At 49.6% G+C, this 17680-nt stretch overlaps 1 protein-coding gene across 1 annotated transcript in view; it reads right to left on the bottom strand.

Moving 5' to 3' along the window:
* Positions 1-16976, bottom strand: part of ATP2A1 (ATPase sarcoplasmic/endoplasmic reticulum Ca2+ transporting 1) — a 51178-nt gene extending 34202 nt beyond the window's left edge. Inside the window, exons 1-5 of the mRNA XM_056863845.1 lie at positions 16599-16976; positions 15213-15230; positions 13527-13609; positions 7832-7936; positions 6492-6630 (exon numbers count right to left, since the gene is read on the bottom strand). Coding sequence (XP_056719823.1) covers positions 6492-6630; positions 7832-7936; positions 13527-13609; positions 15213-15230; positions 16599-16716 — 463 coding nt within the window. The 5' untranslated portion in view covers positions 16717-16976. The remainder of the gene's footprint in view (positions 1-6491; positions 6631-7831; positions 7937-13526; positions 13610-15212; positions 15231-16598) is intronic.
* Between the last annotated feature and the right edge of the window lie 704 nt (positions 16977-17680).

Here is a 17680-nt window from a genome sequence, read left to right as displayed (position 1 = left end):
AGACAAAAAGCTGGGGATTGTTATGACTATTAGTCCCTGCTTGGGAACTTCCCTGAGCCCAGTGTTGGACACGGGCTTGTATCCTGCAGAACAATGCTGCAAATTGAACACCTGAACACATGAAGCTGCCTTATGCAGTGGCTCTCCAGGGTCTCATGCAGGGGTCTTTCACATCACCTGCTTGCCTGAACCTGGGACCTTCTGCATGCCTGGATTGAACCTGGGACCTTCTGCATGCCAAGCAGATGCTCTACCACTGAGCCACGGCCCCACCCCTAAAGGGATTTAGGAATTTCTGTTGGCGGAGTGTGCTTTTCTCTCCTCCCCCCTCCCACTGCACCCCAAATGCTACTCCTAAGGGACAGGGTACCAACAGGAATAGCATAAGGGAGGGATCCGAGTTCTGCAGCAGGAGGAAAGAATTACCACTACCCTTCCATTCCCAGAATGTGACCCAAACAAATATGGAAGACTATATGGGCCCTTGGCCTGACACACTGTGAGTAGGGTTGCCATCTCCAGGTTGGGAAATACCTGGGACAGGGGTGTCAAACTCAATTGTTACGAGGGCCAGATATGACATAAATGCCATTTGGTCGGCCCAAGCCATGCCTCGCCAGCCAAGAGTGTGTGTGGGAGGGTGACAACCTCGGCTGGCTTGCAGGCCAGATACGAGCTCTCAAGGGGCCGGATCAGGCCCATGGGCCTTACGTTTGACACCCCTGACCTGTAGATTTTGGGGGTGGAGACTGAGGAGGGTGGGGTTTGGGGAGGGGCCTCAGCATGGTATAATGCCATAGAGCCGACCTTCCAAAATGGCCAGTTTCTCCAGGTGAACTGATCTATGTTGTCTGGAGATCAGTTGTAATAGCAGGCGATCTCTCTTCACCAGGTGGAGGTTGGCAACCCTAACTGTGCGGTCTTACACATTCTCAATAATTAAGTGCCATCACATCACAACCAGCTTATGGTGACCCCCCTCATGGGGTTTTCAAGGCAAGAGGTGGGCAGAGATGGCTAGCCATTGCCTTCCTCCAGATAGAAACTCCGGTTTTCCTTGGTGGTCTCCACCAGGTCCAACCCTGCTTAGCTTCCAAACTTTGACAATCTCAGGCTGTTCCTTGCTATTCAGGCTGCAATTTGCATTCTTAAACTCCCCTCAAGGCAAATACAGACTCCTTGGTCATAAACTGGAGATAAGACAGGGCAGAATTAAGAGTCCTGACTAAAGGAACATTGCTGGCTGGGGACTGCAGATCCGTTCTGCTCACGGAGGTGCTTTCTTTCCACGGAAGGAACCTTCCCATGATGCAAGATGCTCAAGGGAAGCCTTCCCATGATGCAAGATGCTCAAGGGAAGCATCCTCAAAATGACCTGGCCCATAAAAGCTGGCAGGATCTCTGTTATGAACAGAGGCAAACATCTCAGAACTTTCTCAAAATGACCTGGCCCGTGAAAGCTGGTAGGAGCCAGCACACCCGGCATTACGGTTGCCAGCTCCAGGTTGGGAAATACCTGGCGGGGCTTCAATGGGGTATAATGCCATAGAGCCCACCTTTCAAGCGGCCATTTTCTCCAGGTGAACTGATCTCTGTTACCTGGAGATCAGCTGTAATAGCAGGAGTTGTAATAGCAGGAGGTGGTAAGCTCCCCCTCACTGGCAGTCTTCAAGCAGAGGCTGGACAATCACTTGTCAGGGATGCTCTAGGCTGATCCTGCATTGAGCAGGGGGTTGGACTAGATGGCCTGTAGGGCCCCTTCCGACTGTGATTCTATGATATCTCCAACTACCACCTGGAGGTTGGCAACCCTACCTAGCATGTGTTTTCATTTATAGGTATTTTAAGAAAAGTCAGTGAGGAAGGCCCAGGCTTGGTGGTGTGCAAAGAGGCAGAGAGAGCTCAAAAACTTAAGCAACTCCCGAGGGTTCCTGATACCCCTATAAGGACTGTGGCTCAGTGGTAGAGCATCTGCTTGGCATGCAGAAGGTCCCAGGTTCAATCCCCGGCATCTCCAGTTAAAGGGACTAGGCAAGGCGGTGATGTGAAAGACCCCTGCCTGAGACCCTGGAGAGCCATGGAGAGGGGCTGTGGCTCAGTGTTTGAGCCTCTGCTTGGCCTGCAGAAGGTCCCGGGTTCAATCCCCGGCATCTCCAGTTAAAGGGACTAGGCAAGGAGGTGATGTGAAAGACCCCTGCCTGAGACCCTGGAAAGCCGCTGCTGGTCTGAGTAGACAATACTGACTTGGATGGACCGAGGGTCTGATTCAGTATAAGGCAGCTTCGTGTGTTCATGTGTTCAAGATGTGGGGGGGGGGGAATTTGAGGGAGGCCGCCCCCTTTCCAAGAAGGGCTGCAGCGGGATAGCATAGGTAGGTGCCCTTTACATTTCCCAAACACTTGTGCAACAGGCCCGACGAGTAAACGATCTCTGAATTAAATTAATTCGGACAGACGGGAGGGGACGGCTTGGCCGCTGGCCCGGCTTCAGGGACAGCTGTTCCCCTGTATGTGCCGCTGAAGGGGATTCCTCAGGGCTCTGTTTCCAACGCTCCACCTCCAGCCTGTGAGCGCCACGGGGACTGTCTGTTCCCAAAACATCCCCTTCTCTCTCCCTTGGCCCCCACTCTCGGGTCAAGACAGGCCAAGCCCAAGGAGTAAACAAGCTGCGTGAGGGAGGGAGAGGAATGGCGGTGGGGGGGGGGTTACAAAGACTTTGCTGAAGCAGCATTTCCAATACACCCCGGGGACTCGAGGTTAACGGAGAGCACTCGCTGACCCCACAGGGACCCGCCAGCACTCCCTTGGGATTGTGGGTAATTACTGAGAGCCAGCGTGGTGTAGTGGTTCAGAGCAGTGGTTCGGAGCGGCGGACTCTGATCTGGAGAACTGGGTTTGATTCCCCACTCCTCCGCATGAGCGGTGGAGGCTAATCGGGTGGACTGGGTTGGTTTCCCCACTCCTACACCCAAAGCCAGCTGGGTGACCTTGGGCAAGTCACATTTCTTTCAGAGCTCTCTCAGCCCCACCTACCTCACAGGGTGCCTGTGGAGGGGAGGGGGAGGGAAGGGGATTGTAAGCTGGCTTGATTCTTCCCTAAGTGGTAGAGAAAGTCGGTGTATAAAAACCAGCTCTTCTTCTTCTCCTACTACTACCGCTCCAGCCCATACAATCAGCTGATCCTTGAGGTGGCTCAGGAAATGCAAGGAAGGAGAAGAAGAATTGGTTTTTATACCCCGCTTTTCTCTACCTTTAAGGAGTCTCAAAGCGGCTTACAATCACAATCCTTTCTTCTCCCCATAACAGGCACCTTGTGAGGTGGGGTCTGTGGCTCAGTAATAGAGCAGCTGCTTGGCATGCAGAAGGTCCCAGGTTCAATCCCTGGCATCTCCCGTTAAATGGACTAGGCAAGTAGGTGATGTGAAAGACCTCTGCCTGAGACCCTGGAGAGCTGCTGCTGGTCTGAGTAGACAATACCCCCTTTGATGGACTGAGGGTCTGATTCAGTAGAAGGCAGCTTCATGTGTTCATGTGAGGTAGGAGGGACTGAGAGAATTCACAGACAACTGTTACTAATCCAAGGTCACCCAGCTAGCTACATGCGGAGGAGTGGGGAATCGAACCTGGTTCTCCAGATTAGAGTCCACCACTTTTAACCACTACACCAAGTTTGGGGGGGGGGGCTAGGATAGGGATTCTCTGCCTGATGCAGAAGGACATTATGGGCGGGGGGGGGGAATCAGTGGGAGCAGACCAGTAAGTAAGGCTGGGGAAGGAAAAGGAAGGGGTAATCAGCACTAGCCAGGATCTTCACCAAGCACCGCCTGGAATTCTCTGCAACAGGAAAAAGTCTGCACAGAGCAAGGGAAAGTGACTTTAAAATGCCCAAATAAATAAACGTTTGCGCTTTTGAAACTTGGAATTTGACCCATTCCTTGCCCTAATCTGGGCCATATTGACGTTGTACCAAATCAATGTGATACACACTCCGATCAAAGGAGAATGCTTCTTACTCCTGATACCCCCCGGGCAGAAACCCAATCCTGATATTCCACTTCCATCTTTTCTCCAATGCTAGAAGCCCTCTTGCCCTCACCATAGAGTTGCCAGGTCCCTCTTCACCACCAGCGGGAGGTTAGAGTGTTGGACTAGGATCTGGGGAGATCCAAGGCCAATTCCCCATTCTGCCATGATGGAAGCTTGCTGGGTGACCTTGGGCCACAGGTTGCCAACCTCCGGGTACTGAATTAAGTAAAGACTGAGATAATAAGCAGCACGTGGGCTCAAAATAGTAAGAATAACGAAAAACTATGCAATTGAGAACAATTTATAATAAAGGAATATAAATCAAATGGAAAAAGCAATGTTTAATGGAACTCAACATTGTCTACCAGATAGACTGTGGATATATAGTATCAAAAATCCACCTAGGATAACTGCAACCGGAAGAAGCAAACAAAAGCCTATGCAATAAATTCACATTGATAACTTCTCAATAGTTCATGTAGCAGCAAGACATAAAGGGGTTACAGACTGATTATTAAATTACAAGGTCAGAAATATAATTGTTAACTTCACAAATATAACGACTTGCACACAGGTGCTATTGACAGTTCATAGGTGGATACTATATATCCACAGTCTATCCGGTAGACAATGTTGAGTTCCATTAAACATTGCTTTTTCCATTTGATTTATATTCCTTTATTATAAATTGTTCTCAATTGCATAGCTTTTCGTTATTCTTACTATTTTGAGCCCACGTGCTGCTTATTATCTCATTCTCAACCTCCAGGTACTAGCTGCAGATCTCCTGCTATTACAACTGATCTCCAGCCGACAGAGCTCAGTTCACCTGAAAAAATTGCTGATTTGGCAATTGGACTCTACGGCACTGAAGTCCTTCCCCTCCCCAAACCCCACCCTCCTCAGACTCCACCCCAAAAACTTCCCGTCGGTGGCAAAGAGGGACCTGGCAACCCTACTTGGGCCAGACACACATTCTCAGCCTAACTTGTCTCACAGGGCTGTTGTGAGGATCACAACAGAACGTTGTCAGCTGCTCTGGCCCCCATTGGGGACAGTTTTGCAGTCTCAATGAAGTGAATAAATAAATCAACCGTAATCTGCCCCTAGATAAAGAGGCGGGGATGCCGGCCTCCAGGTGCGACCTGGGAATCCCCGGGAATTACAGCTAATCTCCAGACTCCAGAGATCGGGTTTCCTGGAGAAAATGGATGCTGTGGAGGCTGGACTCTGCAGCGTTGTACCCCACTGAGGTCCTCCCCAGGCTCCGCCCCCAAATCTCCAGGAGTTTCCCAACCAGGATCTGGCAGCCCTACCCCCTATCCCCCACTGGTGGCCAGGGGGGATCCTGGCAACCCTAAAGAGATGTAGGACCAGGAGAACTGTCTCCTCTTCACAGCAGGGTATGTGCCCTTGTTTTTGACTTTTGCTATCAATTGAGAATGTCACCAGAATAAGGCTCATGGCCTGTTCCTTGCTAGGTGCCTTTCCTAGGTGCCCCATGCAGGAGACTAAGGCCTTTTATGCAGTCAGCCCTGCCAACTGCTTCGGGCTTCCTTTGGATTATGCATGCCTTTTCCGACCATCAGAGGTCACCTAGCTCTCCCCACACGTTTTGCCCACATTTTCCAGATTCTGGCTAAAAGAGCATCTGGAAAACATGGGCAAAATGTGTGGGGAGAGCGAGGCGACCTCTGACGGTTGGAAAAGTCATGCATAATCAAAAGGAAGCCCCGAAGCAGTCGGCGGGGGTGACCGCGGGGAAACGCCCCTGCATAAAAGGCCTTTGCCTTTTGCATGGGGCACCTAGAAAGCAAAGCAGGTTACACTAGGTGATCCTCATCTGCCTTCAGCTGAACATGATCACACACATGAACTGCCTTATTCTTAGGGTTGCCAAGTGCCCGGTGGCGGTGGGTAAAATCCCGCCAATCCACCGGGCTGCCCGTCAACCAGCTGAGGGCTGGCAGGCAACTCATGCATGCACGCCTGTCACTTCCGAGTTTACCCGGAAGCAACGGGACGCTCTAGCAACCTCCGCAGAAACCCATTTCAGCCGAGATGATGGACTTTATTCAGGACTACTCTAATAAGATAGTTTTTTGAGGATGTTTTAAGTTTCATTTGATGGTTACTGCTATTATGCATATTTAAGTTTACTTACATGATGCTGCTATCATTCATATTTGATCAGATTATATTATAGTGATTTATGTGTATGACTTCTTTATGAGCCTTCATGCTGTTGCCACCTGGAGGTTGGCAACGCTATGCTGAAGTCCCTCCACTCCCCAAACCCCGCGGTCCCCAGGCTCCAAATATCTAGGAATTTCCCTACCCTGAGCTGGCAATCCTACTTCCCAGCATCTCCGTGGCTCTGGCGCTCCGTCTGTATGTCCAGTCTTCCCTCAGACAGGAACCTCCCCACATTTAACTTCATCTCTTTCCCCCAGGCTGGGCACTCACCTGCCACCTCCGCAATGTCCCCAGGAACCATCTCCCTGGCCTTTATTCTCTGCACAGCCTTTCTGTCGGACCGATACACCTTGCCCATCTCCGGCTCGTACTCCTTCAGAGCCTCGATGGCATTCTCGGCATTCCTCTCCTGCGAGGAGAAAAACCACCGTCAGTTAGGCGCCAACGCTTTCCTTCCCCGAACAACCAGGCCACCGTAATAAGGACGCTCTTCCCTCACTGCCCATTCCCTCTTCCAAAAGTGAGTAAATTGATAGGGATACTGCAATGTGGGCTGTTTCAGAGGTGGCAGTTCTCCGTGTAAAAAACAAAAGAAGAAGATATTGTCGAAGGCTTTCACGGTCAGAGTTCATTGGTTCTTGTAGGTTATCCAGGCTGTGTGACCGTGGTCTTGGTTTTTCTTTCCTGACGTTTCGCCAGCAGCTGTGGCAGGCATCTTCAGAGGAGTAACACTGAAGGACAGTCCTTCAGTGTTACTCCTCTGAAGATGCCTGCCACAGCTGCTGGCGAAACGTCAGGAAAGAAAAAACCAAGATCACGGTCACACAGCCCGGATAACCTACAAGAACCAAAAGAAGAAGAGTTGGTTTTTATATGCCGACTCTCTCTACCATTTAAGGGAGACTCAAACCGGCTCACAACCACCTTCCCTTCCCCTCCCCACAACAGACACCCTGAGAGGTAGGTGAAGCTGAGAGAGCTGTGGCTAGCCCAAGGTCAACCAGGGGGCTTCATGTGTAGGAGTGGGGAAACAAATCCAGTTCACCAGATTAGCCTCCGCCGCTCATGTGGAGGAGTGGGGAATCAAAGCCGGTTCTCCAAATCAGAGTCCACCGCTCCAAACCACCGCTCTTAACCACTACACCATGCTGGCTCTTTAAGGTTTTTAAAATCCTATTTTCCAGGTCTCTTTTCGGCCTCAGCCCCCACCACTGCCCCTCACCTATGCTCAAGACCTTCCCCTTCTCTCTCTCTCTCTTTTTGCCCTCAAGTCGCAGCAGACTGGTGGCGACCTCTCTTGGGGTTTTCAAGGCAAGAGACAGAGGTGGTTTGCCATTGCCTGCCTCTGCATAGCAACCCTGGACTTCCTCCATGGTCTCCCATCCAAGTAGTAACCAGGGCTGACCCTGCTTAGCTTCCCAGATCTGATGAGATCAGGCTAGCCTGGCCCATCCAGGTGAGAGCTCTCCTCTCTTGACTCCTCGCAATAGGGTGATCACAACAAAGCCTTCAGACTTTGTAACAAGGTGACCATTCCAGAGCTGTAAAATATGGCTACCACCATGCACTCTGAACCCCTTACACAGGTGCTCTTTTATCTGTGTATTTACCTGCCATACTCCAACGATGGCATTGGCAATCAGGATCAGCAAGATGACAAATGGTTCCACAAAAGCTGTGACAGTCTCCTCGCCTTCCTCAAACCAGGCCAGCACCTGCCAAGAGAAAGAAAGAAAGAAAGAAAGAAAGAAAGAAAGAAAGAAAGAAAGAAAGAAAGAAAGAAAGAAAGAAAGAAAGAAAGAAAGAAAGAAAGAAAGAATTGTTTATTTACAGCCCTTAGCCAGATAAAACAAGAAACATGGACTAATATATTCTTACAAACAAAGAATTACAGTCCGAGTCTTATAACACTTAAAAAGAGAAATAACCGCCGAGATACATCTGCCAATTGGGCTAAGAGACTGTTCTATGGCAACGAATTTTCATTGCGGCCGTGCAAAATTTCGCAACCTGTAGAGCGATTGAAGGATTATCCCCTTGTAGGAGCATCTTGATCTTTTCTCCTGCCCTGTCAGGTCCGATTCTCAATAAACTTAGAACGGGGTAATGTGTAAAAATTACAATTCAGGAGGGCATGCTCAACAGTTTCTAAGTCCCCTGATTTACAGGGGCAGAATCTCTCCGCCCAGGGTATCTTCTTAAATTTCCCCTCTAGCATAGCAGAGGGTAAGGCCGCACACCTGTCCAGGGTAAAGGCCCGCCGCCCTTCTATAATTATTTATCTCTAAATAGCGGAGAGAAGAGATGACGGTTTGGTCATGGGTGTGGGGGGAGACTCCTCAGCCCCCATCTCGTTCCAGTCTAGCTCGCCTCTCCCTCTTTTCACAGCCCTGGCTCAGCCGCCTTTCCCCTTTCCCCTCACACTCCTGAGATCCTGTCCGCCTCTTGATTCTTGACATTTGGAATCCAACAGCTGAACCCTGCCTGCCCCTTGCCATATGCTCCAGAAGCCTGTAACTAGATCTCACGAAATCCAACAGCACCGTGCAAAGGGCTCTGGTTGGCCGCTGTGTGTGTATGTGCGGATGTATATTGTGCGATTGTGAGAGGGTCAGGGGCAAGCATGCAACAGCCAGCACTGAATGTGGAAGGGACGTGTGTGTCTGTGCAAATGTGTGTGCTTGTGCTAGAGGGAGCTGTATGTGCTGATTTGTAAATCACAAACGCACAACAATGGATATTTCAGCTAGTGCAGCTACTGAGGTGGTGTGGGACCAACACGGATCCCACACTCGTATCTTAGATTCACAGCACAGAAAATAGCTTTATAAAGCTGCTACTAGGGTTGCCAGGTCCCTCTTCGCCATCGGTGGGAGATTTGGGGGGCGGAGCCTGAGAAGGGCGTGGTTTGGGGAAGGGAGGGACTTCAATGCCATAGAGTCCAATTGCCAAAGCGGCCATTTTTCTCCAGGTGAACTGATCTCTGTCGGCTGGAGATCAGTTGTAATAGAAGGAGATCTCCAGCTACTACCTGGAGGTTGGCAACCCTAGCTGCTACCAATTTGATTTTGTAAAGCCAAGGTAAAATCTGTGGGCCAATTTAGGGATCTCTGCAGTTAAGACCACCAGGCATTTGCTAGTACTTTTATTTACTTATTTATTTATTAGTTTTATACCCCGCCCTCACTCCCTGGCCAAAACCGACCTCAGGGCGGCTCACAACTGATTTCCTTAACTGATTTCCTTCTGCCAATTTCCGGTTCAAAAATTCACCGCTCGAAACCGAAAGCAGTTAAAATAGCCACCACCGCATTGGAAATCAAGAGCTCCACATTGCAAATGGACATGAATGTAAATGCTCCTAAATTGGCAGAAGTTTAATTATGTTTGCAAAGGGTCAATGCTTGAACCCCAAGCCAATGGATAACATGGACGTTAAACGATTGCAAAATGCTTCCAGTACCAAACGGAGGGGGGAACGTGCGGTCGCGAGGAAATGAAACGTTTCATTTACTGCTGTAAAAACTTGCTGCAGGAATGACCAAAGGAAGGGAAATAAACACTAGAACTGAATCTGACTGGAAAGTCAGGATTCGTTGTGCCTCGAAATGGGTGAAGAGTCGAGCTCATTTGCAAGGTATATACAAGGAAGAGAGAGAAAATTAATGATAGAAAGAAAACTAGATCTTGTTTCTGGCCTGTTCTGACTGCAGTGCATCCCCGTGTGTGTATACAGCATCCCTTCTATCATAGATATTTATTTATTTAAAAATCCTGTTGCATATTTCCGATAAGCCTGGCCTTCAAGGCAACAAGCCAATCACCCTCTGTAAGGGTCCGCTCTTTCTCCCAAACTGGACACACCACGTCCCCCCCCCACTCTGCATAATGAATGAGGAAGCCACTTGACGCGTCTGGCCACACTCCTTCTCCTTGGCCAGAAGACGCCAGCGTTCCTGGCGTTTCTGAGGAGTAGGGCCTAGGCGACACGAGAACCAGGTTGTTAACCGTGACCTTTACGGCGACCTAGAGCTGCTGAGCCAGGCCGTGGGTTCCTCAAGGATTCGGTATCATGCTCCACACAGGCTGCATCTCAAGTGTCAGGAACAAGACCCCCGGGCAGGTTGTGGGGGAGACTCAGAAGGCCGAGAGAAGCTTGGGTGGCCATCGCTCAGATTTTGTGGCGAAAGTGACAAGATTTGGGGGAGTCTTTCCCGTTTACCTGAGGGAACTCCTTCTCCAGAAGAACACAATGCAGAGTTAAATTGTGGAGCTCCCTGCTATCCATGGCTACTAGTCAAAATGGCTACTAATCATGATGCATACCTATTCTCTACGGCAGGGGTGTCCAATCCTTTGGCTTCCCTGGGCCACATTGGAAGAACCGTGCAATCAAGTTACAAAAAAAAAAAAAAAACTCATAACGTTTTAAGTAAGTTTATGATTTTGTATTGGGCCACATTCATAGCCATCCTGGGCCGCATGGTTGGACAAGCCAGCTCTCCAGGATCAGAGGAGCATGCCTATTATATTAGGTGCTGTGGAGCACAGGCAGGAGAATGCTGCTGCAACCGTCTTGTTTGGGGGCTTCCTAGAGGCACCTGGTTGGCCCCCGAGTGAGCAGACTGCTGGACTGGATGGGCCTTGGTTTGATCCAGCTTGGCTTTTCTTATGTTTTTATGTTCTTAAAATGGTCCCCATATCAAGATACGACAGTCACCAGTTTAGTTATTCATTAGGGATGCATACAGATTTTCACAATTTGAGCAGTGAGCCTCCAGTGGAAGCGTGCTCACCCCACTTAATTTTGATACCCACCTAGACAGAGCTCTGTGCATTTACAATAAAAATCTGGCTGTGCATAGCCCCGATTGGCCAACAACAGGCAATGTCACTAACTCTCCACCTGCCTCCTTGTTCTTCCCAAAGCAGTTTTTCAACATTTTAAAAAACCAGTGGTGCTTTTTGTGGGTGTAAGGAACAAGGGAACAAAAACATTTAAATAGTGACGTTTCTTTTAACAGACAAGATGCAGAATCCACCTGAAGAATGGGGGTTACCAAACTTGTATTCCCAGCGATGTATTAAGAGTTTGAAAACGTTATGAAAAATACTGTTCGCACTTTGTTTGGCCCCTTTAGCTGTGAAGACGTCTTCCAACCATTTATAAGCCGTGGTATCCAAAAACCCTTTTAAAGCGATGTTTTTTATAACATTTTCAAACTCTTAATACATCGGTTCTTGTAGGTTATCCGGGCTGTGTGACTGTGGTCTTGGTATTTTCTTTCAAGACCACGGTCATACAGCCCGGATAACCTACAAGAACCGATGAACTCTGACCGTGAAAGCCTTCGACAATATTTCTTAATACATCGCTGGGAATACAAAGTGCGGTAACCCTAATAGAGTGGAGGTGAAGGTAGACCACTGAATCAGCGCTCACTTCAATAGCCTGTCTATTTGTCAAATGTGCTGAAAGGCACAGGAAAACCCGGTCCAAGTTGCGGGAGAGAAAACCACAGTGACAGCCTGATTTGCGCATTCGGCTGTATAGGCACCGTTTGAGTTATGTGCCACTGTTTCTGCAGTGAGCTCTGAACAGAGAATTTTTAGCCTCACACCCACTGTGTGAGATGTTAGGCTAAGACACAGGGACTTGCTGCTGGCCAATGAACTCCAGGGACAATGTGAACCCCCTAGTCCCGTCCTAAGCCCCAGCACAAATGGGCTTAGGATGGTGACTAAGCACTACGCCAGTGTATCCAAGTTATTCTGGCATATTCAAAAGACATGCCAGTGTCTGGAGACAGACCAGTAACAAACTGCACTGGTACTATGGGAAAGCTTAGGATGGGTTGTTGGTTTCCCAAACAGATCTGCCCTTACCAATATGAGAAAATACGTCTAATTCCTCTTTGTTTTTGAAGGGACTTGCTCTGATACAGACTAGCCCTGGGGGTTTTCAAGCTTGCTTGCAAAGCTAACCCAGAACTGACCCCTTAGGCCTAGAGATGCCAGCCTCCAGGTGGGACCTGGGGATCCCCTGGAATTACACCTCATCTCCAGACTACAGAGATCAGTTCCTCTGGAGAAAATCAGTGCTTTGGAGGGTGGACTCTGTGGCATTGTTATTGATATTTCCCCAGGCTGCATCCCCAAATCTCCAGGAGTTTTCCAGACTGGATCTGGCAACCCTGCTTAGGTCAGATGTGGGCTGTGATAAGCAGTGAGAAGTAAAGTCCCTCTGCAGAAGCTCAGAGGCTTTCTCTTCTTTCATATCACTTCACATGTAACAGGGCCAACCCCTGCCATTTACACTGTTTCGGAGCTCAGCCCTGACTCGAATAAGCTCCTCTAATTAAGAATGAAGAGGTTTGTTGATGTGGTTTATTTCAGTCCCCTGTTTGTGTGGGTATGTGTTAAGTGCCATCAAGTCGCTTCCGACTCATGGCAACCGTATGAATGAAAGTCCTCCAAAATGTCCTATCTTTGACAGCCTTGCTCAGATCTTGAAAATTGAGGGCTGTGGTTTCCTTTATTGAATCAGTCCATCTCTTGTTGGGTCTTCCGCTTTTCCTGCTGCCCTCAACTTTTCCTAGCATGACTGTCTTTTCCAGTGACTCTTGTTGTCTCATGATACTATAGTGCAAAATCTCCCAGTACAGACCAGAAGAAAGCAGTGTAATCCCAGCAACTGGGGCATCCATTATAGCACAGTGGCCGCTAAGGGAATGGTCATGACGCATACCTATTCTCTCCAGGATCAGAGGAGCATGCCTATTATCTTGGGTGGTGTGGAACACAGGCAGGATTGTGCTGCTGGAGTCGTCTTGTTTGGGGGCTTCCTAGAGGCACCTGGTTGGTCACTGTGTGAACAGACTGCTGGGCTTGATGGCTTTTCTTATGTTCTTGTGTTCTAATGGGTTGTGATTGGTTTCCCTTGTTTCGGTCTCACCTCCAACATGAACCTATTTGGTGGCCTTGAGTGAGCCACACCACCTCAGCCTCACATCTGGTATATAAGGATTAAAATAATGGCCTACTTTAAAAGAGTGTTGTAAGAATTACAAGTTAATGTATGCAGACACCGAAAACATTGTATGGATGCTTAATACTAAAAGTTATTGGCATACTGTATGCTGACCTTTGACCCACTAGGCAACCTGTTGGTCTCAGCCTATGGGAGCTCTCCGTGTACCCCCAAACTGCTTGTCTCGTCTCCCCATTGCTGGGATATTTCACGGACTCTCTTCAGCTCAACACTGGAAACACCAATTCTACACACACAAAGCCAAGATCACTTACAAAGGAGATGCAGGCGGCCAGCAGGAGGATTCTCACAAGCAAGTCTTCAAATTGTTCTACCACCAGTTCCCAAATGGTTTTGCCTGACGAGTGAAAAACGGTGGCATTAAAGGCTCAGAGGAGGCAGGAAATGGGGGCAAAAACTCACGCCGCCCTCCCTGGTTTCTGAGAAAGGAGCTCAGGAGAAAGGGCGACAGAAGGGGGAATGGCTGCATCCAGAATCATATATATGCCTCAAAAGTTGGACACAGAGGTAGCTTTTAAGCAGAAAAACCAGGTATCCAACCCTGTCCTTCAAGGGCCTCGAAAACACAGGTAGTCTGACAGCTCTTTTCGCTAGGAGGGGCACTTGGCGCAGAGAAGTGCTAAGAAGTCTTCATCCCTTCTCGGCTCCAAATCATTCCCACCAGCCAGTTTGTTTTTTTTCTCTGTGAGAGGTTCCAGTGATTCAACTTCTTCCTCCCAAGTATCTCAACATCCGCATGGCTGACCAACATAACTGCCACAGCATCTGCCAGCCTCCAGGTGAGATCTAGTGATCCCCCCGGAATTGCAGGTCATCTTCAGACTACAGAGATCAGTTCCCCTGGAGAAAATGGATGCTTTAGAAGGTGGACCCTATGGTAATTGTACCCTAGTGAGGTTCCTTTCCACCCCAGGCTCCATCCCCAAATCTCCAGGAGTTGCCCAACCTGGATCTGGAAACCCTACCCCCCATCTCTCACCAGTGATCAAGGAGGACCTGGCAACCCTACCTAACCCCCTAACACTATAGCATTAGGGTTGCCAACTGCCAGGCAGTAGCAGGAGATCTCCTGCTAATTCAACTGATCTCCAGCCGATAGAGATCAGATCACCTGGAGAAAAATGGCCGCTTTGGCCATTGACCTCCCCAAACCCCGCCCTCTTCAGGCTCTGCCCCAAAAATCTCCTGCCGGTTGTGGAGACGGACCTGGCAACCCTATATAGCATAGAATTATCAGGGTCTTCTCAGACAGAGCTCATTCCAGGGTCCCTAGTATGAGTGTGTGTAGGGCGGTGGAACCAGACAATGTAAGAGATTTACTTTCATTTTATGTTTTAGGTGTGTCTGGGCAGTAGGGTTGTCAGGTCCCTCTTTGCAACCGGCAGGAGGTTTTGGGGGCTGAGCCTGAGGAGGGCGGGGTGTGGGGAGGGGAGGGACCTCAATGCCATAGAGTTCAATTGCCAATGCAGCCATTTTCTCCAGGTGAACTGATCTCTATCGACTGGAGATCAGTTGTAATAGCAGGTGATCTCCAGTACCTGGAGGTTGGGAACCCTACTGGGCAGAGAATTGGGGTGTAGAGGGCAGCCCTGCTCTGAGATGCAGGAGGTTAAGCCTGGGAGGTTAAGGGAGGGTTCCTGGTCAGTGGGATAAGGGCAGGGCCTAGTATTGCCATCTGGGTCAGAGGGTGGCACCAGGTCGTGAACGTGGTACAGTGAATGGCGAAAGCTTTCAGAAGATAGCCTGCCCCCTTGATCTGGGTCCACTGTTTCCTCTTTCCTTCAAGACCCAGAGTAGAAGATTGAAACCCCGAAACTTCCTCTCAAGCCCAGAGATGTGACAGCCCTCATCTTCAGTATACAAAATTCAGCAGAGAGAACTGACCCCCAACCGCCTCAGATAAATATAATGGTGTTTCCTAGGATGGATCAAGGTCTTACCTTCTTCAGCTGGGAGTTCTGTGGGGTTCAGAGACAGCATGGAGAGAGAGAGAGAGAGAGAGAGAGAGAGAGAGAGAGAGAGAGAGAGAGAGAGAGAGAGAGAGAGAGAGAGAGGAGCTGGTTAGAGTCATGGTTATTAGGACTTTGCAGATGGGGCTGCCACTGCCAGGCAAAGATAGAGAGAGGGAAAGTCTCATTTTGAAGCTGTGATTTAAGTTAGCAACAAGGAGGGCTTCTCAGACAGAGATCGGGGTTAATATCTGGGATCAGAACCACATCTGTGGAATTAAGGCCCAGGGCCGAGCTTGAGGTTACACAGATAAGGTTATAAAATGGACTTGGGGCACAGCTGTGGCCTGAGAATGAGAGGGCGCCAACAGAGGTGAAAGATAAGGAAAGAACAATGCTTTGAAAGAAGCCGTTGGGTAAGAGCTACTATGCCAGAATTAAAGTGAGGGTAAGGAGTCCTTGTTGGTAGGATTCCCCAAGGAAACTGTGGAGTTGTGAGCTGGTGTAGGTTACTACCAGTGGTACCCTCAAGATATCTCACCTAGGTACATATCCACATCATCTCTTTGCTATGATTCTACTGGGGACGCCAGGACCTGAGCGTTCCCCGCATTTCCTTTCCGAGAAGCGAGAGGATCTCGGAAAACAGCATGTAAGGAGAAAGAGGAGGAAACTACCGTGTCTCTGCTGCTCACTTGCAGACATCCTCGACAGGATGCTGCCAAACCAGCCCACAATGATACCCGCGCGATATGCCACCAGCGCCACATCCCTGAATTTTGCTGCTACACCCACGTTCCTCTCTCTGATCTTCCCTGCGCCTTGCAGCCCTGGAACATCTACACCTCCCACTCCACCCACACCCACCCCCTGCGACCTCCCGGCTGCTCCTACAAGTTGCCCATCAGCAATTTTGATATCTGGTTCATACCAAAGGGAATTACTGGGTTATTCTTAGCAAAGCAGCAGCTGCCCTGTCCCCAGCCTGGCTACCACCTCCCCCCTTTGCTATCTGCAATGTTCTCTCTTTGGCTTCGCTTCTGCCTCCATCCCTGTTCACCTTCCATCTCCAGCTTCAAAATCCCACTGAACTCATTCTCGATGTCCCTTCCCATCCTTCCTTCGATCAATGACTTCACCATTCTTCTCAACCCTGCCCTGAATCCCCCCTTTCCTCCCTTTCCCCAGCCTTGTATCCATCCATCCTTGGGAATCCACAATCCATATGCCCGTTCACCTGTCCATCTCTCGCAGGATCGGGCTTTCTGTTGTCCTTTTTGGTTCTCGGGTCTATGCCCCTCCATTCCCCACCCTCTTTGCATCCTGGCATCTAGCCACCTGGGTACCAAGATGCCCTTGGCTTTGATGGGTACTCACCGTTGTGTCCATATTTTTCCAGACTCTTCTTCACCTGCTCCTGAGAGAGGCCTGTATGCTCGCTCACCCCAAAGTAGGCCAGGCACTCCTCCGCTGTCTTGGCATGGGCGTTCTCCATTTCTGCCCTACCACAGCTGCCCCGTTGCTGTGCTTAAAATGCTCCCCCACTTCCTCCGGCGTGGCCTGCTCCTGCTGCACCCCTGGCTGTGCGGTCAACGGAGTGAAACTCGTGCCCCTTGGAGTTCCTCCGGATTCTCAGCAGACCATGGTCCTCGGCACACGGTATCCAACGGTGGAAGCCCAGACGACCCGTCCTCGTACAGAAGCCTTCACCGAGCTCTGGGGCTGGCACGCGTCCTTATGAGGCAGCCCGGGGCCCAGATCCTCGGACAGTGTCCGTGGGTCCCCATTGGGTGACTGCCGCTGACATCACCTCGGCCACCAACTCGCATATGGCCTTCTGCGGAGAGAAGGTATTTTTGCTGACTTGAGAGGGAGAAGCCAGGAGGATGGTTGGCTTGGCGGGGGGAGAGGAGGCCGGGTGGCCGCAGACCCATGTGTCACTCAAATCCTTGCCTGTTCCTTGCAAGAGATCTCACTCCAGCCTCCCCCTCCTGTCTCTAACAGATTTAGGGGTTATTTCTGTCACTTGTCTTGTCTATTATGAAGATATGCAGAGGACTGGGTTGCCCTCATCCGCATATTTGTTACTAAATCAATCTGTCATGACTTTCTCATTTACACACTTGCAATATTACACAATATCTGAATCAATGTATGTACCAAATCAGTCTGCAGCAATCTTTCTTTCTTTCTTTCTTTCTTTCTTTCTTTCTTTCTTTCTTTCTTTCTTTCTTTCTTTCTTTCTTTCTTTCTTTCTTTCTTTCTTTCTTTCTTTCTCCTCAGTATACAGTCTCTGACAACAACCAACCAAATGACTGGGGTTGTCAGCAACAGGTTGGGAAAATACCTGGAGATTTGGGGGCGGAGCCTGAGGTGAGGTTTGGGGAGGGGAAGAACTTCACTGGGGTATAGTGCCATAGTCCACCTTCCAAAGAGGCCATTTTCTCCAGGGGAACTGA

Source organism: Euleptes europaea, chromosome 18, assembly GCF_029931775.1.
Source record: "Euleptes europaea isolate rEulEur1 chromosome 18, rEulEur1.hap1, whole genome shotgun sequence".
NCBI classification, from domain to species: domain Eukaryota; kingdom Metazoa; phylum Chordata; class Lepidosauria; order Squamata; family Sphaerodactylidae; genus Euleptes; species Euleptes europaea.
The sequence above is the reverse complement of the archived record's forward strand: the minus strand, read 5'-3'. Positions and strand labels throughout refer to the sequence as shown.